The sequence below is a fragment of the Haliotis cracherodii genome, unplaced genomic scaffold (assembly GCF_022045235.1).
Source record: "Haliotis cracherodii isolate W230 unplaced genomic scaffold, xgHalCrac1.p SCAF_4, whole genome shotgun sequence".
NCBI lineage: Eukaryota > Metazoa > Mollusca > Gastropoda > Lepetellida > Haliotidae > Haliotis > Haliotis cracherodii.
Window position 1 is genome coordinate 34767714 of NW_027266297.1, and position 24578 is coordinate 34792291.

Below are 24578 nucleotides of genomic sequence, written 5' to 3' on the forward strand. Positions count from 1 at the left end.
CTAAATTTCATAATTTCGATCAACTTGTTGCTAATGTATACTTTGCCAACAAGATGAAAATATGCATAATCATAAACACAACAACAATAAACCGGTATTTTCGAAATGCATTGTGATACGTTTTCATCCGCATTTTAAAGCCTGGAATACCTGTGTACCTCTTTTTGCCATTTGCTTTGATATATAATAAAAGAGTTCCAGCCACTGCCACCAAACACATAGAGAGACTTGTGATTTCATTGCCGGCAGAAGTTATTCTTGCACAGCTACTTTCTCACTAGCTGTCATAAACGGATAGGGCCCATTTTGCTTGCCTGCCGGCTCCTAGTTCAGTAGCATATTAAATCTAATTCCTGTATCGTGTTGCTTTTTATTATGTTGTCTGTTGCTTAGAAGACCCGTACAGTTTAATGACAAAGTGAGTCGGTCTGGGGTAACTATACTGTGGAGAGACAATGATGAATTAATGCTTCTTCTGGGTGCATTTGTTCGGATCATTGGGCAGCATCAGGTCGAATGCACTCTGTGTTGCTGACATCCATCGTCATGTTCCTTTTTCATAGGCCAAAGTGGTTTGCTATTTCCTGGAGTTTTTCCAGTTGGATTGCGAAAGGATTATGACAATAAATTTGATGTAAAATGTCTGTGGTAGCGCAAATGGGTTTTAAACTTTGACATTATGAGGGAAAAATGTTTTGTGTTGATGCCATTATGAAGGCGTACGTTATGATCTGAAGGTTTTCATTCTTGGAAGATGTCAGCACCCTACCCGTGCTCATGGGTTTCACCGAAGTGGTAAACATCTGAGACCTGCATCACTTTGGGCGTTCTTCCCACACTAAGCAGACATGCGGTGATATAACTTGAATACTGTTAAAAGCGTTTAACCCAACTCACTCACTCACTCATTCTTGGGAGACATTAATGGAACTTTTTGCCTTTTTCAATCAATGCAGAAGCTAAATGACACTAAACTTTTCAGACATTAAATAATATGGACAATATCACTCTGTATTCAATGACATTGAGTGTTTCTTCCTGCTGTTGTAATTCATTGTTATTCGTTATTGTACTGTTCTGGGAATAGTTTGTTTTGAATGATGTTATCCTGTAAACAAATAACGGATAATATGACTTTTTATGACTAAATCGATATGGCCCTTGAGTGGTTCCATACCTTGTTGTATTAAGTACAATACAGCAGCCTCTATCACTGCTACCATTCAGAATGAAATCCCAGCCTTAATAAATAATGAAGATTTCAATGACCGGAGATTAAATATGCGTATTGGTTCTCCTGACATACAGGGAGCGTCAATACGATGTATTATTCAAGCATCTCTCCAGGGATCCCCCGTAGCACAATCCAGCACACCTTCTGCCTTGTGAACACATCAAAGGACAGTTACCTGTATCTAAGTCGCTGCCCCATATGATGCAGGTGATCTTTGATAACGGTTAAGGTTGCTGGAGTCCCATCTCACCAGTGTTAAATGCCCTGCCCTGTCGTGCTTCATCAGGGAGTCAGGTGGAACAAAGTTGAAGCAGTTAATTCTTTGGATCAGGGAGCGTGCGGGGATCTGGCATCAGGCACTGAGATCATTGTATTTGTGTATGGTTTGACATTGCAGAAATATATATAATACATTGACATAAGAAGAGAAATACATAGGTATTGATATAAGAAGAGAAATATATATTAGATGAGAAATATATGTCATACATTGACATCTAAGGAGAAGGATATTTATCATACATTGACATCAGAGGAGAAATAAATGGACATTGACATCAGAGGAGAAATATATGGGCATTGACATCCGAGGAGAAATATATTGGCATTTACATCAGATGAGAAATATATGGGCATTGACATCAGAGGAGAAATATATTGGCATTGACATCAGAGGAGAAATATATTGGCATTTACATCAGATGAGAAATATATGGGCATTGACATCAGAGGAGAAATATATGGGCATTGACATCAGAGGAGAAATATATGGGCATTGACATCAGAGGAGAAATATATGGGCATTGACATCAGAGGCAAAATGTATATCACTCATAACCATAAGAGTGAGTATTTTTTTACGCCACTTTTAGCAATATTCCAGCAATACCTCTGCGGTAGACCAGAAATGGGCTTTACATGTTGCACCCTTGTGGGAAATCAAACCCAGGCCTTCAGCTTTACGCTGTACACAAACGCTTTAACCACTAGGCTACCCCATTGCCCCATGGACATAAGAGGAGAAATATCTGGGCATTGACATAAACGAAATGTATATCATGCATTGACATAAGCAAAATATGTAGGCATTGACATAAGAAGATAAAAATATATCATGCTTTGACATAAGAGGAGAAATATATATCACACTGACATAAATGGATTAACATATTTATCATACATTAACATCAGAGGAGAAATAAGCATTGCCATATAAGGAGAAAAGTATGTCAAGCAAAATGTATATAATTCATTATGATAAGAGTGAGTGTTGTTTTACGCCACATTACTGATATTCCAGCAATATCACGACGGGAGAGTCAAGAAATGGGCTTCACACATTGTAAACTCAGGCCTTTGACGTGACAAGCGAACGCTTTAACCACTAGGCTTAGACAGAGGTGGAGAAATTTCTTTAAGTATTGATATTATTAATGTTATTTCAGGCATAGGGATGTCAGAAAGAAAAGTATTGTTGGGGCAATGATGTTATGCTGATACATTGTCTCAAGTCATAAAGCCTTGATTCAGGGCATGCAAAAACAGTGTGCTGTTAGGTTTTGGATATACCAGTTATGAATAATTTGTAAGCTAATTGTTGAATACTGCAACACTATGAGAGGTGTATGTGTCATTGTAATTAGTAATTAATTCATGTTCTTTTAGACCATTTAGGTTTAGTCAAAATAGAGGAAATAACCTAACCTTAGAAGTTACTTAAATTTAAATAGCTTTTGTGTGGTGATAAAAAAGAAATTAAATCATGGAATGCCAGTCTTGTGAATCATCAATTCGGAAGATACAAAAATGTTATGGATTATAAAAAACAACATAAATCCATGTTTTATACACACCCATGAAACTGCATTCACTGTGAGTATATCCCTGCTAATATTGACATGGCTATTAGGTTTGAGTAACTTCAAGGTAAAATCTTTAGTTAAGCTTGGAGTGATGGGGAAACGTGTGAGTGTGCTCTCTGACAGAAAATAAACAAAGCAAAACGAATCATTTCAGTGCGGCAAACATACTCAAAATGTATTGTGTGCCACAACCATAACAGGAAACAAAATGTTAAGCTATTCGTAAACATGTCAGTTTTGATGCCGAAGTTCAGAAACACAGCAATTTGGGTGATGGAGAAAAAATTGTGGAATTTTTAACAAGGCAATTTGCAACGGAAGAAACATCCGTTATCCAGCAACCACATTGTAATTGTCAACGATTTCATCACTTTACCAAAAAAGACCTCCCATCTTGGTTGGTCACAAATATCAGGCATAGAACACGTCAGGGCTCATAAAAGGAGTCAACTTGCGAAAAGTTTGTTTTTCTGTGTACGTGAAACGTCCACAAGTTTTCCCAATTATTTGCGTAGAGGTAAACTACAATTAGATGACTAACACAGTGACTCTTTTGGACAGGCAACATGACATACCAATTCCGCTACATCGAGTTTGTACAGAGTAAGTAAGAGTCTGACTGGCCTGGGATGTCGTCTCCTTGTCCTGTACACTTTGTACAGGGAGGAGAGACCTTCCCAGGCAGTCAGACTGTAGCTGGGGCTTGGCAGATACATACACACTTCAGACAACATTTTTGTTGAGAATATATACTGAAACACTCTGAAAGCACATAATCTACTTGAACAAGGAATGAATGACAAGAAACCGTTTCGGATGTACGGTTGCGGAGGTCCATCTTGAAACACATCGAATGAGAATGGAACCCGGAACTTACCCCGAGACATTGTGTTTGATTACCGCATGCCTTAATGCCCAGCTTAATTTCATTTTGTTGCCAAATTTTCAAATATTGCAAAAATTTGAATTTGAATTATGTGTTTTCAGTGTCAGTACATGTTGAATTAAATTAAATTGGAGTAGGTGTAAGGTTAAAAAGTTTATTGAGGTTACATTGTTGCAATTTTCTGGGTTTTTTTTAAAAATTTGAAATAATAATCAATTATAGGTGCATTGTTGGAGTATGACCTGATATTGCATTTTTTGTTACTGTAATTTTGTCCTCTATCTGCTTAAAATTGTCCACATCTCAACACAGGAAGCGCTGAAAATATTGTCTGAGACAAGTTTGAGCTTGTTGATGTTTTTGTCACAGACTGCTATCTGCTGACGTTTGTGCTGTGGGTAGTTTGTCCCCTTCTTAATAATACCTCAGCAGTACTTTCTTGAATAAATGATTCCTTTGCATCAGGGACCCACAAATCACTGAAACATTTACATTAAGTATGTTATTTAAAAAAAAAGAAGACATAAACTTTACATTTTGAAGAACGTTTCTGTTTATAATCACAATTTGAATTTTCAAAGCATTAAAATGGTTCAAAAGTCGACACTCCCATCAGGAAGTCCAGGATCTTGTGTAATGATTTGACATGGAGGAAGTCCACCAGTAAATTACCACCATGTCCTGATTCTGACCAAATGATGATGAGCAGGGTTGGTGGGAGAAACTGCTAAGACAAATCAAGTTACTCAGCCCATCAAGGCAGTTTCCAGGTAGTTATGCGATGGGGGACGCTAGTTCAAACATGCACAAACCAGATCAAAAAGGATTTTTTTTCAACCCAAAAAATCAATGCTTGGAGGAAGGTTTCTATTTTTGGTGTGACTCTATGCAGTTCTGGTTTGTAGGGCTAGGCTTGGCTTGGCTTGCTAGGATACTTTCCTATATCTCGGATGCAATTGCTCGAATGTTTTTGTAGGGATGAATATACAGATATACATATGGGAGAGATGGTTGTATATGTATTCTGCTCAAAAGAAGTTAGAGAACACCTGATTCTTTCACGTTACTATAGTCGATCTGCCATGCCTTGACATGTTAACAATAGTAATATGAAAGATTCGGGTATGTCTTCAAATTCTTTTGAGTGGTATATGTCTGGCTAACTGAAAGCTGAAAACATGATGTGTTTGAAGTTTGTTGTCTGACAAGTTCCAGCAATTGTCCATGACTGATAAATCATGTGAAGATTAATGTTTAATTGTTGATGGCTGAACATCTTCTCAAATACACAATTTTCATACATTTAAATCAGTTAAATGAAAACACTTTTGATATTGCAGTTTTGGTGCAAACAAAGAATTATTGGAAAGAAATAATAAGTTGGCATTTCCAAAATCTTGAATTTGTTTAAATCATGCCTCTTTTGACCCACTTAGAAAGATAAATGTTATGAAGATTTTGTAATTGTGATTGGTTTCTGTTTGTATTGAGTTCCAACATAACCAGAACTCCCACGTAGAACATAACCTTTCCAAAGACTAAATCTGTCTCTCCCACATAATCAGATGTCACTGATGACATCCGTTGTGTGGTTTTGCAAAATCAACATGACCCTTTCATCTTTCCTTGAGTTCTAAACAGTTTTTTTCATTGCTCATATTACACACAGAAATCAACCGCCTACGCCAGTCACCCTTTCTGTCACCATGAATGTTTAACAACACCTTGATTTACACCGTCTTGTAATCCTGCACATTTTACCCTTCGGAGTTCAAAACTGTGACTCTCATGCAAAAACGTTTTGAAGAAATGACCAGAAACTCAAGAATTCTTTCTGAAATGTATGGCTAAGATGATATATACCTTGACAGTAAGCTCTTGATGCCACACTTTGGCATGATATAAACCTTGACAGTAAGTTTTTGGTGCCATACTTTGGCATGATATACACATTGATAGCAAGTTTTTGGTGCTACACTTTAGCATGATATAAACATAGATTGTAAGCTCTTGATGCCATACTTTTGCATGACATAAACCTTGACAGTAAGTTCTTGGTGCCATACTTTGGCATGATATAAAAATAGATTGTAAGCTCTTGATGCCACACTTTGGCATGATATAAACCTTGATAGTAAGTTTTTGTTGCTACACTTTAGCTTGATATAAACATTGATAGTAAGCTCTTGATGCCACACTTTGGCATGATATAAACATTGATAGTAAGCTCTTGATGCCACACTTTGGCATGATATACACATAGATTGTAAGTTCTGGTGCTACACTTTAGCATGATATTAAAATTGATAGTAAGTTCTCATGATGTTTTAGTACATTACCTCATGGTACAGCTCAAAAAAGTGTCAAAATTCCACGATCTGCTGGTACTGAATTTCTACCAAAGTAATCTGTGTAGCGAAATAATGAAATTGTATCAATGGTCAATGTGTTGACTTTTGCTTGATTGGTCAGACCTGCAAGAAACGATATGTTTGCCTCAGGGATACAATTTTGTAACTAAAATTATTATTCCATGTGTTTTGTTATGCCAGTTAATTTTCAGTTCTTACCTACATTTCAGTTTTTAATCACAAAAGTAATTTGTTTTTACTAATTTTTAATGAATTCTGATTGTTGTGGTCATCAAAAGCAATAAATTTTGTGTCTTAATTATTTGACGTTTGAAACCAAATCAGATTCTAAATCAGAATTCATTAGTTGAAGTGATGTAACTTTTCTTTGATTTCAGTTCTGCTGCTTGTTTTAGTGTGAACTTTTCCGTTTGTGTCCAATACCATGAACAAGACCCTCAGAGTCACTGATCTTTGTTGCAGGTCCCCCCAGAATAACTCTGGCCCCCAAAAGTCAGCTGGTGGCAGAGGAGGCTAAGGTGAGCTTCTTCTGCAAAGCCTCTGGCAATCCAGCTCCCTCCTTCCACTGGGAGAAAGGCAACAAGCGGATTAATCCTCGTCGGAACCGCTACCTCATCACAGAAGTTCCACACTTGTCCGTGTTGAGGATAGACCCTGTCAAATCCAAGAGAGATGACGCCACATTTACATGTGTTGCCAACAACGGACAGGGCGAGGCTCGGGCGAACGCCACGCTCCGAGTGTACATGAAAGTCGGCGATGTAGACGGTATGTTGTGTGTGTTATTGTCCAATGTGTCATCTTTCACTAACTTTTGTCAGTTGAACTACACGTTAACGTTCTCCTGATTTAGTCAGTTTGTATGCCAGCTGTTGTTGAAACAATTGCTGGTGTTCTAGTAATTTGTGTGTGATTGGTAGAGGAAACATGGATTGTCTGGAATGAGGTCATTTCCTGACCATTAATTCTGATATATACATAGCCTGCTTAAAAGTAATGCATTTGGATGTACCGTATTCGACGTAATAAGCGCCTAGGGCGCTCTCAAAATTAGACATAGGGGGCTCTTATTAGAATATTATTTTGGTGAAAAAACCCCAGAGTTTAAAGATAAATTTCGTGGTTTATGCTGACAGCCTGACATGTTTATGTACGACAGATATATTTTTCCAGAATTTAATTGCCAATAATAAAGGGTGCATATATCACACAGTGCGTATTATACGCGAATAGGAGAAGGAAGTGGTGCGTATTATATGTGAAAAGGGGTCGGAAGGGGTGCCAATTGCGATTGTTCACAAGCCAATACATTAGCAAATCTCGCCGCGGGGCGCTTATTGCGTGGAATACGGTACTTTACATTGTCACATCAGCAAGGTTTGTTCAAAGTTATCAGTCAGTTCATATCAGTGCATTCAAGTCTTTCACGAGGTGAAACCTGTCTGTGAAGGACAAGGTTGACTTTTTTACCTTTTCGGATTTCACCTTTGTTTGAAAGCTTCGTTCAACCTTATCATGAGATATAAGCTCGATAAAGGTACAAGCCCATGTACCACATTGAAGCTGCAAGAAGTTGATTTGATAAGTCGACCCTGTTTTCATCAAAATTGTACTTGACTTGACGGTGGCATGTCCATGAGGTCATCAGTACTTGTTTCATAAACGATGTTACTTACGATGGGGTTTCTGTGGTTACGATGGATATCTGATGAATACTTACAGTGGAGATCTGGTAGTTATACGATGGGGATTCTGTGGTTACGATGGATAGCTGATGAATACTTACAGTGGAGATCTGGTAGTTATACGATGGGGATTCTGTGGTTACGATGGATATCTGATGAATACTTACAGTGGAGATCTGGTAGTTATACGATGGGGATTCTGTGGTTACGATGGATATCTGATGAATACTTACAGTGGAGATCTGGTAGTTATACGATGGGGATTCTGTGGTTACGATGGATATCTGATGAATACTTACAGTGGAGATCTGGTAGTTATACGATGGGGATTCTGTGGTTACGATGGATATCTGATGAATACTTACAGTGGAGATCTGGTAGTTATACGATGGGGATTCTGTGGTTACGATGGATATCTGATGAATACTTACAGTGGAGATCTGGTAGTTATACGATGGGGATTCTGTGGTTACGATGGATATCTGATGGTCACTTATGACTGTATCTGCTTGTTACTTACAATGGAGATGGTGGCTGCAATGTCTAACCCATGTGTCAACTATCTTGATAGTTTTGTCTGGTCCAGTGTCAATTTCTTACAAGTTAACAAAATGGCTGTGATGATGACTGCTGTAAAGTGTATATTCTACTTGCTCGCTCAAATCACACATTCAAAATTCACTCAAGTCTAGCATTTTCATCAGCAAGATCATGGTTCATGAATAGTTCTCGTTCTGAAATTGGAAACAAATTGAATATGAGAAACATCTGTGTTGTTAAATCTTGGTCTCCTAAACCCCTGCTATGTTTATATGTAGAATTAGTCCTGGATAGCCCAAGCTGTGAGAGGTGATCAAACTTGAATTGTTTCGATGGATGAATCAGTTTTTGAGGGCTGTAGGCCACTGGTTTGTCTGCTTCAGACTCCAGAGCACATGGAATGATGACAAGCATGGTGTTGCTCAACAGATTAAGACAACATATACTCACATCTTCATCAACCCCGGGGCACAGGTGGCCCAGTCGTCTAAGACGCTGCGATTCGCTGTGCAGAGTTGCATCCCCTGGACACACCAGAAACCTATGATTGTGGGTTCGAATCCCGGTTCACCCTGATTATGTTTCTAGGTTTGTCAGCACCATACCCGTGCTCGTGGGTTTCATCGAAGTGGTAAACGTCTGAGACATGCATCACTTCGGACTTTCCTCCCTCATTAAGCTGACACGCTGTGATATAACTGGAAAACTGTTAAAAGCGACGTTAAACCCCACTCACTCACTCACTCACTCACTCACTCTTCATCAACCCATTAGATTCCCGGGTTAGATTAGGACCCCAGCCACCTATGCTTGCTGTAAGAGACCACTACATCGATCAGGTGGTCAGGCTTGGCGTCTTGGTTGATGACATGTTGACGTACTTTGACAACGTGGATCATTTCTCAGAATATCAGTCACTGGATTGTCTGGTCCAGATTATTTGCAGTCAGCCGTTATAAAGATGGAATAATGCCGAAGGCAGTGTTTCTGAAAAAACACACACCCTTTCATATGCTGGTTCACTTTGTCCCTACAACCTGATGTATTCTCAAGAAGCCTAGACCTGAGTCCCCAATCAGTTGTAATGGTCTTCCATATTAGCGTTAAGGCAGTCACAATTCCATATCATTGTATTATAAGATTCTAAATGTTATGCCAAAGCAATGACGGTCACCTATCATTTAATTAAAGGGATCTCTGATATTAGCGCTAGGGCAGTCATAACACCATCGTCATTTGACTATAGGGCCTCTGACATGAGCACGAAGGCAGTCATAATCCCATATAACTTCTCTATTGGACGTTGGATAATAGCACTAAGTCAGTCGTAATCCCGTACGATATCACATCACGATAGGGTCCGATACTAAGTTTTATAAAGGGAGTTAATATCCAAAATCACATCTAAGACTCTGTATCACTGCACTGTAGGAAAATCAGCTCCACGGGACTGGATTGTGGGGTCAAGGATCTTAGCCCTATAATAATTGTAACCTTGAAGTTATAGTGGTTACATGTATGAATATCTGTTCGAAGAAGAGCTATGTGAATGTCCACAGTTTCTGTGTAAAGCATCCAGGCTGCAAAACCTCTCCCTACGTGGTCATTAAATTAAAATGGATTGAGTATCTGTCGTGCGGACAGAGATTGAAAAGACGCAGGTCCAGAGTGCATTGGACTTGGTATCAGTGTGCATCAATTTCTTCTTTCTGGCAATTTATGCCAGTCTCCAGACTATAGTGCTCAACCTGCTATAGGAGCTACTAGCATCAAATTGAAATTGACCAAATTTATTTCGAAATATAATTGCCAAAAGATGTTTTCAAGATGTTACACTGGAAAACTTGTCAGTGAAATATGTGGATGACAATTTGGGTTTGAAAGTTTGGGGATGCATGCTGAGGAAACAAGAACATAAAGGAACACTATACATTACACTGATTACCTCGCTACCAACAGTTTTTTAAAAGAACTTTTTTTTTAATGCATAATCAATGAAGGAGTGTTTCAGCTTTCATGTGGACAAGTTAGACAGTGTTTTGGGGTTTCAAGTTTCTATGTGCTTGTCACATGTATGAAGATTTAGTTTATTTCTGTTCTACTTACATTTCTGGTGTCCCTAGCTGAGTATTGCTGGAATATTGCTAAAAGCGGCTAAAACCATACTCACTCTCTTGCTGGAATATTGCTACACTTATAAACTGGGTATTTGCAGTGTTGTTTTATGTGTTTAATGTGTGTGGGAGTGTAGTAAAAAAATCAGAAGGGATTGTCCTGTAGAGATCCTTAGATATTACAGGTCTTCCTGATCCTCAGTAGGTGTTAAAATATGGTACTTGTTGTTACCCTGCCTGGTGCTTAGCAGTGGCTAAAACAAGGCCTGTGTCTGAGCGTGGTATCCATGTTAACTGCGCATAGCTTCTCGGTGGGCTAGCATTATGCAACTGGCACACACTAACATGCATGAACATGCAAAAATCTTGGAATGTGACATTAAACCCCATTTTTACCTCAAAACAATACAGTTGCAGTCAGTCATATCTTAATTCTTAAATTGATCTTGACTCGCATCCTTCAAGTCGACTTCTGTTTGGAATGTTTTCATAAATACAAAAGCAGAATTCTCCATGACCATAATTGTGTGGCATTAAGAAGCTGTACTGTCAGTGAAGACAGGATTGACTTGTGGATTTCATTTGAGAGAACAAGAACTTGAAAGCTGTAAGTCAATCCTGTCTCCATGATTTTGTTAGTCCAGACAATCAGGGAATAGTACCATGGGGATGAAGAAAGTTTCAATGTATAGCCGATAATCTCAAAGAATTCTGGCGATCTCGCTGGAAGGTCATGTGACCAACAGTCGGTGACCAAGTGACGATGTTGGTTAATGACCGCCAGTCTGAGACCATGTGATTACAGGAGCGTCTATCTGCCACCGATCTGGGTCTGACTGATAACGGGGCTTCACAGCATTGACTGTCATCCTTTATGACATCATCAGCCAAACGTGATGTAATCCTTCCTTTGATTGGATGGCTGTTGTCAATAAAACGTGGATTGGATTGTTACATTTGGAATCAGGAGACTAATTGAAGTTGGTAGCCATGACTGTTCATCTCCATTTTAACAGCTTCATTAATAAAATGTTATATTTGAATCTTCTGGACGATTGCCATGCCATTAGTTTCGCAAGGATTATTATGCAGCTGTTACCATCACATATGTTTGAAATACTAACAATGCCATGTTCCCATGCAGCATTGGTTTAATGCTTTATTCCTTTTCTGGTGCCCCACACCATATTGCTGGAATACTGCTAAAGTGGCATCATGGATCTATCTCACTCACTCACTCACTCACTCACTCACTCACTCACTCACTCTTTGTTACAATGGGACATGCATTATGATGTTCTTGATACAATTTCTCCTGATCGAAGATCGGTTCAAGGAATTTGGCAGAATAATTTCAAAGTATTCCAAGACTTTTTCAGAATGTGTGTGAGAGCTATGCGGCAGCTTCACAGCAGCCATCTGGGGAATTGAACCCTGTCCACTGGCTTGACAAGCAAATACTTTAACCACTGGGCTACCCCACTGCCCCTTTTGCACAAATAAAAGGGGAACTAATCATTGATGCCACTTGTTTGTACATTCTTCCTTGACACCAGATGGAGCTCCCTACTTGGCATCATGAAGTCCAGAAAAAAACATAATCCAGAAACAAACAATATGCACAACCCAAACCAACACTACCACTTCCTCTTTGTAATGGCTATAACATGGATATCCAACCACCTGGGAAATACGGCTCTCAGCTGTGACCCAGATGCAGTAATGTGCAGTATTCTGTGCATGCTGTGTGGCTGTTCCATGTCACATTTGGCCTGAATGCTGTTGTAAAACACCTGATATGTTGATGACTACGAAGTTAAATCTAGCTCTTTAGTTTTCAATGAGTGAGTGAGTTGGGTTTAACGCCGCTTTTAACAGTATTCCAGTTATATCACGGCGTGTCACCTAAATGTGGGAGTAAAGCCCGAGTTGATGCAGGTCTCAGACGTTAACCACTTCGGTGAAACCAAGGAGCACGGGCATGGTGCTGACAAACCTAGAAACATAATGAGGACGAACCAGGGATTCGTACCCACAATCATAGGTTTCTGGCGTGCCCAAGGGACGTAACTCTGCACAGCGAATCATGGCACATAGACGTCAGGGCTAACCATAGTTTTCATTGAAGAATTATGTAATGCACATACAGCCTTTTCTTAAGCATCTTGAGAACATTTTTCTTATATTGTTCAAAACAGTGTTAAACCCAGCACCCCCACTCACTCACTCTTGGAATCAGTGCTATCTTTATTTACAGTGTAGTCAACTTAGGAGAATGTTATTAAAATACTATGCTGGGGTAGCCTAGTGGTACAAACGTTAGCTTGTCATATTGAAGGCCCCAGTTCTCTTCCCAACAATGGGTACAATGTGTGAAGCCCATTTCTGGTGTCCCCTGTCGTGATATTGTTGGACTTTTGCTAACAGTGGCATAAAACCATACTTACTCACTCACTTAATGAAATAGCTAAATACTTAATTTGAAAAACAATTCTGAAAGAAGTGAATGTTCTCAGCATTTGACTCAGAGCGGCAGAGCTTTCTATTGAGGTGGCTCAATGCCTAACAAGGAATTAGGGACAAATACATTTGTGTCCGAGAGGAGACTAAATGGAGATGCCAGTGGAGGAATGGTGGCATGAAGGACGTCATGTGACCTGCTGTCTGCACATCTCTTTATCATGGGAACAAATCCAATTTGGGGAACTGTAATATGTCAATCTTCGGGATATTAGCAAATGGAGATCTGTGGAGGAGTGTTCTCCTGCCTGCAATGTCTGAGAGGCTCGTCACCAGCCAACTCCCTGGAAATTGATATTTGAAGCAGTCTTGGTAGATGTTAGAATGTTTGTTTGGCTGTAGAAATACAGTTTAGGTCATGGTTGATGATAGGAATGCTGGTAGGGTATTGATATATTGTTTTATGTCATAGTATGTGATAGGAAACAGAATGCTGCGAAGTCATGATTGGTTGTAGAGATGTCTGTATCTTTAGGTCATGGTTGGTTGTAGTGATGTCTGTAAGTTTAGGTTATGGTTGGTTGTAGAGACGTCTGTATGTTTAGGTCATGGTTGGTTGTAGAGATGTCTGTATGTTTAGGTCATGGTTGGTTGTAGAGATTCCTGTATGTTTAGGTCATGGTTGGTTGTAGAGATGTCTGTATGATTAGGTCATGGTTGGTTGTAGAGATGTCTGTATGTTTAGGTCATGGTTGGTGATAGAGATTCCTGTATCTTTAGGTCATGGTTGGTTGTAGAGATTCCTGTATCTTTAGGTCATGGTTGGTTGTAGAGATGTCTGTATCTTTAGGTCATGGTTGGTTGTAGAGATTCCTGTATCTTTAGGTCATGGTTGGTTGTAGAGATTCCTGTATCTTTAGGTCATGGTTGGTTGTAGAGATGTCTGTATGTTTAGGTCATGGTTGGTGATAGAGATTCCTGTATCTTTAGGTCATGGTTGGTTGTAGAGATGTCTATATGTTTAGGTCTTGGTTGGTGATAAATATACCTGTAGGCCAAGCACTGTTTAGGTCAATGTTTGTGAACTGTTCATGCTGTAGTCATTGATAGGAGTGCTTGGAGGTTTGTGTGGGCTGAATACTGTTTAGGTTTGTGTGGGCTGAATACTGTTTAGGTTTGTGTGGGCTGAATACTGTTCAGGTTTGTGTGGGCTGAATACTGTTTAGGTTTGTGTGGGCTGAATACTGTTCAGGTTTGTGTGGGCTGAATACTGTTTAGGTTTGTGTGGGCTGAATACCGTTCAGGTGTGTGTAGGCTGAATTCTATAAAATGGCTGATTCTTCATCAAATCCCACTTTCACTCACTCATCTTTTTTTCAGTTTTAAAGCTCTCTTGAATATTCATTAAGTGTATGAGAATAATAATTAATTGAATTGTTGTTCCAGAATATTTGGAATGTCAGAGAATTTAGGTTAAATCATTAATCATGTCAGAAAGTAGTCCAAATTTCTCATTTTCTTGCATGGCCCAATAACACTTGAATCCAAATGATCATGGCCAAATAATCAGAGAAATCCGGATTCCGCCTTTTTAAGCTGTCCGTGTTAAGGTGAGCTGAAGAAGTTTGATGCAACGACATTGGACCGGAGTCTTGAGACAGGTGCATATGGCATGAGATCCATTACCTCAGTGCAAATGGTAATAGGAAGACGAGTCTGTTCTTCCTCGGCTCCCGACAACATCATCGGGCCTCCCGGAGACTGCCTCGCTTGTTGTTCAACGCAACCTGCGATCAATACTCACCAAATGTTTCAGCTGTATGCTCGTCAGCCATGAACAGCCTTGTGACTTTTGTAGGGCCTCTTGTCGGTGTTTGGTATGAGACCATCTAATTAGTTGACTTGCAACTGAAATGTCCAAGAATAAGTTTATTGTCTACAGCAAAATAAGGGTGCTGAAACCTACGAGGAGTCAAGACTGTCTTGAAGACTTGCTCTCTGGCAGTTTGATAGGCTTGTCCGCTTGACATTGTCACTTTGTTTATGCAGAATCCGATACTGTTTTCCTAATGATTTATCCTCTGAGAGGGTCTCCAGTCAAAATCTTTCAGTCTCTGTGCTCCAGCTCCATTGGCCATGCTTCTGCAGAGCATCAGACATGTTATGAACTTTTAAGAAGCTGTAATACTTTCTGTGTCAAAGATACTGTGAAAGGTTTGAAATGGTGAACTAACACTTTCGAAAGGAAACTGTACTGATGTGTGTGTGCAAGATCAGGCAGGAAGAAAGGAGTGATATATATTTTCTACGGCCTATATTTTTCTTTGTTTTTCCTGATGACGTAGTTTACTTTCACATGTATGTTTTTATTGATTTTTTACCTTCCACAATAAATGTATAATGGTGAACACGCCCACACTCATAGATACATGCTTCTGGGCCTAATGTTTCAAGGTCGTACGTACTCTGAATTCTCTAAGCCTGGCACAGCACCTGAGTGTGTCTTGCACTCGATTAATGCCTTCCAATACAGACTGGTCCCTGGCTGTAGAGGCAGATTATTTTTGCCATCTATTAAAATACCTATGTTTGGAAATCATTTGTTTGATGACTCCTTATCTTAACTCTGTGCAGAGTAAAAATCAGAGGGAATCTTATTTTCAAAAATCATTAAGTAAATAAAGGTGGAACTGTTCTATTAGTATAAATATATTTACTTAAGATGCTTTTGTATTATAAATTTTGTAACAAAATGTCCCAAATTGAGAAATAATTACTTTTTGGTTGTGCAAACAACATAATTGGGACCTTGTCTTTGTTTACGACCTATGGGACAGTCAGAATAGGTCCCAAGGGACCTTATTACCGGGGTAGAATAGGTCTTCAGTAACCCATGCTTGCCATAGAAGGTGACTATGCTTGTTGTAACGGGACTGGGTGGTCAGGCTCGCAGACTTGGTTGATGCATGTCATTGTATCCCAAGTTCGTGGATCAATGCTGATAATGTCACTCACTGGATTGTCTGGTCCAGACTCGATTATTTACAGACTGCCGCCATATACCTGGAATACTGCTGAGTGAGGCGTTAAACAGTAACAAACAAACCTTATTACCTTGTAAAGGCTCACTTAAACAGGCATCAGGTAGTGAAGCTCGGAAACCTATCTGATTACATGTCATCATAACCCAATGGCCTGGACCATTGCTTACGCTTTCAGTCACTGGTTTGTCTGGTCCAGACTTTATTGTTTACAGGTTGCCATGATATAGCTGGAATATTGCTGACTCAACAACATTCACTCATTCACTCCCTCTTGTATAGAATACAGAATCATATCTACTTGTCAATTTGATTGCCTAACCTTAATATTTCCGTGGCCGCCTTAGTTGTCTTGTGGATAGAGCGTCTGCCCAGAGAATGGAAGGTTTGTGCTTTCATCCCCAGCCGCATCACACAAAAAAATTAAGGATGGGAATTAGATGTTACCCTTCCTGGCATTTGTAATTGAGGGGTTGAAACAAAGGACTGGTCAGTGAGTAAGGAGGATGGCCTTAACATGTGGAGGTAGACAAAGGATTGTCTAAAGAGCTGCCTGAAAGGGTATCTGGTGGTTGCCGTGTTTGACATGGTTGTTTGTGTGTCGTTGTACCAAAGAAGCGTGGATCATTGCTGTCAATATCTGCTGATCTTACTCTAATCCAAACGCAGGTTGTGGAGTAGCCATGTTGTTGAGGCAGGTGCTTGTCCCGCTGAAGCCCAGGGTAGGTCTTCCACACGAGTACCAGGCGTGAAGTCTGTTTTCTGTGTCCCTCCACTGATATTGTGGGGATATTGACAACAGCAAGACTCACTCACTCACTCACTCACTCTAATCCAGACCTGAATCTGTGTGAACTGCCATATTTCACTCAGAACTTGTTCTATTGCTTCTTCTTATTTCATTTAACCATGAAGATCCGGGTTAGAATAGGTCTTCAGCAACCAATGCTTACCGTAAATGGAAAATATGCTTGTCGTAAGAGGCAACTAATGGGATCGGGTGGTCAGCCTCACTGACTAGGTTGATGCATGTCATCGTATCCCAACTACATAGATCGATGCTCATGATGTCAATCACTGGATTGTCTGGTCCAGACTCATTTATTTCCAGACTGCCGTCATTGCTGAGTGAGGCATTCAACAAACACACAAAAATCTTATTTTGTTTGATTTTGTTTCATCAAAACTTAAGGGTTTGCAATTAACTCAGAAAAGTGATATTGTGAAGTTGGTGCTAATCTTTGATATTCTAATTGAATCTGGTCTGATGGTGCAGATAAGATTATTTGTGTTTCTGGAGGAGTCTTAAAGCCATGACTTTCTGTGGCTTGATCCACTTTGTTGGGAGGGGAATTGCTTTGGAACATAAAGGCCTGACGCCATTGATCGGAGCTCACATCATAGACTTCCTTACCACCTAGACAAAATTACTAATGAATTCTCAAGTACCTTGGAAACTCTGTTCCAGTAGTATCAGACTTTCAACACTGAAGCACACAAACCTTTGCCCTTGATTAAAAAGTGGATTGTGGTGCAAACTGCAGTGTCTTATTGCTTCCAGTAAGAGCAGATTGGGAGACGAAGGAGGAACCTGGTGCATGCAGTGAATAAACGTCAGAATCGTTTCCATAGCAACACTTAGCCATTCCTCGCGATCAATATTTCACCTTCTAGTTCAATAGTTTTACTGGTGATGCTGTTTTAGATATGGGGAACTAGGAATTCCCTTCAGACCTTGTCTTTGTCCCTGACTTGTCTTGACATTAAAAGAAATTGTTCCAATCGTGGTGGCAACCATCTAATGTGGCCCCTATGTCTAGTGGTTGTGTATTGTCAGGGTAGTGACTCAGTGTGGGGACTTCCTAGACCCTCCTGTCCAACAGCCACCTTGTGCTGTGACTCATCAGCAACCCAGACTTCCCAGGAATAGCCAGGAATTGGGGCTTTTTGTTGTTATGCATCATATGTTGCAGCATGGGGCCTGATAGTCGTAAGCTTAATGTTCATCCCTGAGGGGCTCAGTTTAATCAAATAAAGTGTTTTTCAGTTCTTCAAATAAAAGGGTTTTTTTTCAATTGTCCATGGTCGCTTAAGTGCAGGATAAGAGAATCTAGTAGGCCAAAATAAGAGCTGAATGAAGTTTAATTGGATGGCACTGGGATTTCTTGATTTTAAGGAGAATACTAATTGGGATGCAGAGTTGTGTGGTAAGATGGAAAGGATAAATCTTCTACGTGGGGCATGACTTCAGTTAACATGGCCTGCCTGTGCAAGATTGGTTTCATTGGTGTAACATGGATTCCTGATGATCATGCATATGTTCAGTCTTATTACCTAAATGTCTCCGGGGAAGGGATCCTAGTTCCGTGGTCTGCTACTTTTGAGACCGCCTCCGTGGTCTAGTGGTAGAGCGTCCGCCCGGAAAGTGGAAGGTCCGGGGTTTGATCCCCGGCCGCATCATACCCAAAGACGTTAAAAGATGGTACTTGTTGTTACCCTGTCTGGCGCTCAGCATTAAGGGGCTAAAACAAGGACTGGTTGGCTCGGAATCAGTATACTGTGTCTGAGTGGGGTATTCATGTTAAACTGCGGCATGGTATCTCAGTGAGCTAGCACTATAAATCGGCATCAGTCCGGACTAGTACAAGCAGCCACACAAACACACACACGTACATGCACGTCACTATATAAGTGCAATAGTCTTGGACGCGACGTTAAACCCCATTTCACCTCACCTCACCTTCTTCTTTTGCATCTGTCAGCACTTCTTGTTTTGGTAATGCGAGACATACTTGACACAATATCCAGTTGTTCACACACGAACATGTACATTTGGTCCTGAAGTCTGACTCACCACAACTTCCAGTACAGTCCAGTACAGTCCCTTAGATGCTTGGATCAGTTTCTTGTTGGTTTGAATCCCAGGTTTGACCAAGTTACAATTCTTGGGCTTCATTAAATTGGTTAAATTCATTCCCTATTATCACTGTGCATCGCTTCTAGCTCTCCTTCCCCATCCAGCTGACTCGCAGTGATATACCGTATTCGACGTAATAAGCACCCAGGGCGCTCTCAAAATTAGAAATAGGAGTCTCTTATTAGAATATTATTTTGGTGGAAAAAAAACAACAGTTGAAAGACCGTAAATTTAATAATTGGGATTGTTCACTAGCCATTATATCAGCAAATATTTCTGTGGGCGCTTATTACAGCGGGGCGCTTATTACGTCGAATACGGTAACAGGAATTAGGGCTGGGACTCGGATCAGGTGGGTACTGAGTAGGACCTGTGGTTAGTCATGTGATATATTGTTTTATGACCAAACAAATCTCGAGATCTATGGCTACACTATAAGTGACTTATGTTTGCATTCCTTCTGACTTCATATGTTTGCAAAAAGATGAAACTTCAGTCAACTTCAGTTTATGCATGACCAGATCGTTTTTATACATGTATCTAAATACATTTTCCCAGGGCTATGGTCAAACTATTCCCAATCGGACATAGTAACTATCTCTTGAGACCTAAAGCGGGTACCCGGGTCGGTCGGGTCGGGTAATAGCAGGGTGGGGGACCTGGGTAGTAAATTTGCCCTAACAGGAATCTGTTCAAAGCAGCATTAAACCCAACTTACTCACCATGTTATCACTGCCCACAACCCAGCTTCAACACTCGGAGACTCTAACAAACGTCTCCAAAGTTGACCATCATTCAAAGCAAGAAAGCTGCAGCTGTTCGTGAGATCTTTGATAGGCTGGGAATCATCTTCAGAAAAAGCATTGTCATTTCCATTATCAGGCTGCTTCATGTTATTGGTGACGTATGTTTAATGAATGAAGCGGCTGACAAACAGAAACAGTAATAATCCTCGCCAATTATCTCCTTGAGGACCATTATTTCATCCTTGTTCCTGGAAAACACCTGCTTCCGGATACATTTGGATTATTACCCTGTGAGGCCAGGATGGGTTTTTTTACTATTAACATGACCTTGTTCAAAGGGAGGACTTTGGAAGACAAATAATAAAAAAGGAAGTTAAAGGTATCAGAGCAGTGATGAATATTGAACTGTGCAGACTTCTTGTCCTGTTCCTTTTTAAGCAGACCTCCTTGGTCTAGTGATTGAGCGTCCGCCCAGAGAGCGGAAGGCCCAAGGTTCGATCCCTGGCTGAGTCGTACCAAAAGACATTAAAAGATGGTACTTGTTGTTACCCTATCTGGCGCTCAGCATTAGGTGACTAAAACAAGGACTGGTTGACTCGGAGTTAGTATACTGTGTCTGAGTGGGGTATTCATGTTAAACTGCGGTATGGTATCTCAGTGGGCTAGCACTATAAATCGGCATCAATCTGGACAAGTTCAAGCAGCCACACAAACACACACGTGCATGCACATCAGTATATAAGTGCAGTAATCTTGGAAGTGAAGTTTAACCCCATTTCACCTAGCCTCCTTTTTAAGCAATGGACATTGATGGGGGAGTAGGCAAGTGGTTTGTGCTGAAGACCCGGATTTGATTCCCAACATGGGTGCATTGTGTGGAGCCCATTCTTCGTATGTCATGCCATGGTATGGCTGGAATATTACTGTTCTCAGCTATTGACAGGGGGCTCCTGGCTTGACAAGGCCTTGAGCTTTTTATTTGTCTTACATAGGCCTTAAATCAGCATTTGCCTTGAAGAAACCTTGAAAATATACAGGACTTGAAAATACCTTGCATTGCACCTACACATCAATTTTTTTTACTATTTATGTATGAAATACAAATATGCATGGGAATGTCCACAGTCGCATGCAATAAAAATGCTGCGTGATAACGAGTAATTTAAACTTCGTAGCTGATTTTGCATGCCTCATTTGTAAGATGACGCTTGAATTACGAGTGTTCTACTGAATGAGTGTGATTGCAATCCTGGATGAGCTTCTTACCCTTTTACGGCACTGAAAGTTTGCATGTGTCAGCGGCGAGCTGAAGTTGGGTGTTTACGAAGTATAATGTTTCTCTTAATGGGCAGACAATATTTAATTTACATTTGTGTGCAAAGTATACATAGGTGCGGGAGTATACAAGGGACAGGCATAAAGCACTAGGCAGTGTTTGCCACAGAACTTGCATCTTAGCAAAGATGGGGGAATCTGCTTTGAAGTTGCCTGCTTGAAGCCATCTTCTTGTTTGTGTTATTTATTTGCCTTGAATTGACTTGCGTTTGTTGAGGACATATCTGTACCAACCCTTTTTGAGTATTACTATTCGATGTATATAATACCTTAAAAACAGGATTGGGGGGTGGGGTGTGGGTGGCCTCGTGGTTAATGTATTCCCTCTGCAGTGAATATTGAGTATTACTCTTCGATATATATATAATACCTTTAGGACAGGGTTTGTGGGGGTGGCCTAGTGGTTTTTGCGTTCCCTCTGCAGTGAATATTGAGTATTACTATTCGATATATACAATACCTTCAGGACAGGGTTGGTGGGGGTGGCCTAGTGGTTAATGTGTTCCCTCTGCAGTGAATATTGCTAAAAGTTGCATCAAACTCATCTCACTGCAACCTTGATACAGTTAGGTCTCTTGCAATAGGTCATGACACTGCCAAAAGAACGGTCTATAAAGTATGCTGTAGCAAAAAAAATTCACTTTGAAAAAAATATGACCAGGCAGATCTGTGATCCAAGTAATAAGGAAGGTTGGCCTAAAAGTGCTTTTGTTTCTCCAATAAATCTTCATTCATTACAGATTAGAACAGGACTGTATGCTCCAGTATCTCAAGGTACACACAATTAATCATGGTTAGCGATCCTGTGGTAATTTGTCCAGCCTTGCAGTGGTCTAATACATGTTTTGTTAAAGAGGCCTAGCCTCCACAGTATACAGTCCTGTTTGCTTTTGTCACCAGTATAAAGAGCAGGGTTATCCATAAATTTACAAGTAATCCTGTATTGAGCTGTAAATTGCAATTACCATTGGCGCCAATGAAATGCAAGAGGAATGCTCATACCGTATCTTAACGTCATTACGTGTCTAAGGATACATGTTTTTGTTTCCAAGAAGAGAGGCTTTAGGGATTATTTTTTTGTTTGTTCTAAACTTACTTTTAATCCAGAACTTCAGATGACTAATGACATCATAAACACAGGTTTTTTTAGTGCTGTTTTAGACCAGGATGGGGATGGGGGTCCAGAGTTCAGATAGTGCCAAGTACCCTAGGGTGGTAGTAAGAGATGATCATAGGGGAAACAGTCCTCAGCTGTAATAGTCCGTCCCGCCACCGTTGAGGTGATCACAAGTCAGCACAGCCCTCACACCATACACCATACCCCATCGAGATGATTCTAGGTCAGGATAGGCCATCATAAGAGCTGACTAAAATGAGGTGGTCAAGCTCAGTGACTAATTATGTGTCATCACACCCTGGTGGCGCCGTGATATCACTGGAACACTGTTCAAAACAGTGTTAAACCATACTTACTCACTCACACCCTGGTGGCGCCGTGATATCACTGGAACACTGTTCAAAACAGTGTTAAACCATACTTACTCACTCACACCCTGGTGGCGCCGTGATATCACTGGAACACTGTTCAAAACAGTGTTAAACCATACTTACTCACACCCTGGTGTCGCCGTGATATCACTGGAACACTGTTCAAAACAGCATTAAACCCAACTTACTCACACCCTGGTGGCATGGAATGTTGCTCATGCTTTCTGTCACTGGGTTGCCTGGGTCAGTCTAGATGTGACCTGGTCATTGCTAACTGCTGCCTTAAGCAACATGGATTCACTGGAGTAACCTGTCCATGTCGGTTAGTGGTGAATGGTCGCTTTATCAAGCAATGGTTTGTCAGCTCCAGACTTGAGTAGGATGTGGTTCTGCTTTGCTCCTCACTGGAATAGCCTGACCATGTTGATTATTGGTGAATGTTCTCACTATCAACCAATGACTTGTCAGCTCCCAACCTCACTGGGATGTGGTTCTGCTTTGCTTCTCACTGGAATAGCCTGTCCATGTTGGTTATTGTCCAGGCTTCATAGATATTAGATATTGAAATTTAAATGCTGGCAATTTTTCAAAATGGCCACCAGGGTCACCAGATCTGTTCCCGTCTTGAATCAATCCTAACTGTGTGCCAAATTTCATACTTGGATCACAAAGTGCACATTTTCTGGCTAAGCCTATGGACTCTAAGAAGGATGTGGTTCTACTTTTCTACTGTAGACTAAGGCATTGTACTTTAAGTTTCAAGGTATTTGGAGAAATTGGTACCCAAGTCTTCAGTTTGTTCTTTGGGTCATCTTGGATCTAAATTGGATCACTTCATGTTAGTTAATATATTAATGTATCAACCAATTTGTTAAAGTGATGACAGAGAGAGTTAATGACAGTTTACAGTGAGTTTTGCAATCTATGCCACAACTACCTAACTATTATAATGCATAAGAAATTGTTTAAACAAGATTAGGGAAAAGAATCCACTTAATGTTGACATGGTTTGCCTTTGACTAGGGGGGTTGACTTGCAAGTAATGATGGGGCACCTGCACTGAAGTTTAATGGAACAAATTGAACAAGTGTTCCTATATTTCAAATCTGCTGGGCGCTTATTAAGAATGCACTAATCAACAAATCAGACCATGCAGTGAACAGACACTCAGCATTGTCAGATTCCAGCAAACTTGAACTCTCCAAATCGAGAAAACCAGAATGATAAGGGGAGAAATTTCTCATTTATGAAATGACTCCCATATTTCATAAAGTTTGTGCGGTTTTCCCACCCTCCCTGCGATTGATTTTGTGAGTGATGATGCATACTGGGAAGTGCGTTGTCGTTTGCCAAAGCTGGCGCCAATGTACTTCGATGCCATCTGTGCCTCTGGGACTCGTCCAGAGGACGGAACTCCGCTGCCCTTTTGAAGCTGGTTGTGGTACCAGAATGGGGAAATACGCCACAGTTTCAAAGAAGACTTTCCTACACAGCTGTCAATACATTCTGAATATTAAGAGATGAGGATTATTATAATTGCTTGTGGGTTTGTCACATGGATGACTCGCTATCAGACAGTTTTGTAGACATACTTAATATTGACATTGCAGTAAATATTGGGGGTTTTCATTGGGCATATTTGATTCTCACACGTCTCTATGCTTGTGACTTTTGTGTCTTGAAGGGAAATTTTAGCATGAAGGTTCTGAAGTTCTTAAAGTGTAGGGATTTGAATTCAGTGTCAATTTGATTGAAACTTATGCATAAGAGACTAAAATAGCTTTGAGGATCGCTTGTGCTGGAGAAGAGGGAGACCCCAGTGGACTTGGGCGGAAGAACTGCCGCCGATGCGGTTTATGAACACTAGAGATTTCTTTACAGATGATCCTGATGGGTTA

The 24578-nt window shown here is 40.4% G+C and overlaps 1 protein-coding gene across 13 annotated transcripts in view; it reads left to right on the plus strand.

The window, feature by feature from the left end:
- LOC139480537 (receptor-type tyrosine-protein phosphatase delta-like) overlaps positions 1 to 24578 on the plus strand; it is a 396576-nt gene that overhangs the window by 250226 nt on the left and 121772 nt on the right. For all 13 annotated transcript variants that reach the window (XM_071263629.1, XM_071263627.1, XM_071263626.1 and 10 more), the window contains one exon: positions 6817 to 7122. In XM_071263629.1, coding sequence (XP_071119730.1) covers positions 6817 to 7122 — 306 coding nt within the window. The remainder of the gene's footprint in view (positions 1 to 6816; positions 7123 to 24578) is intronic.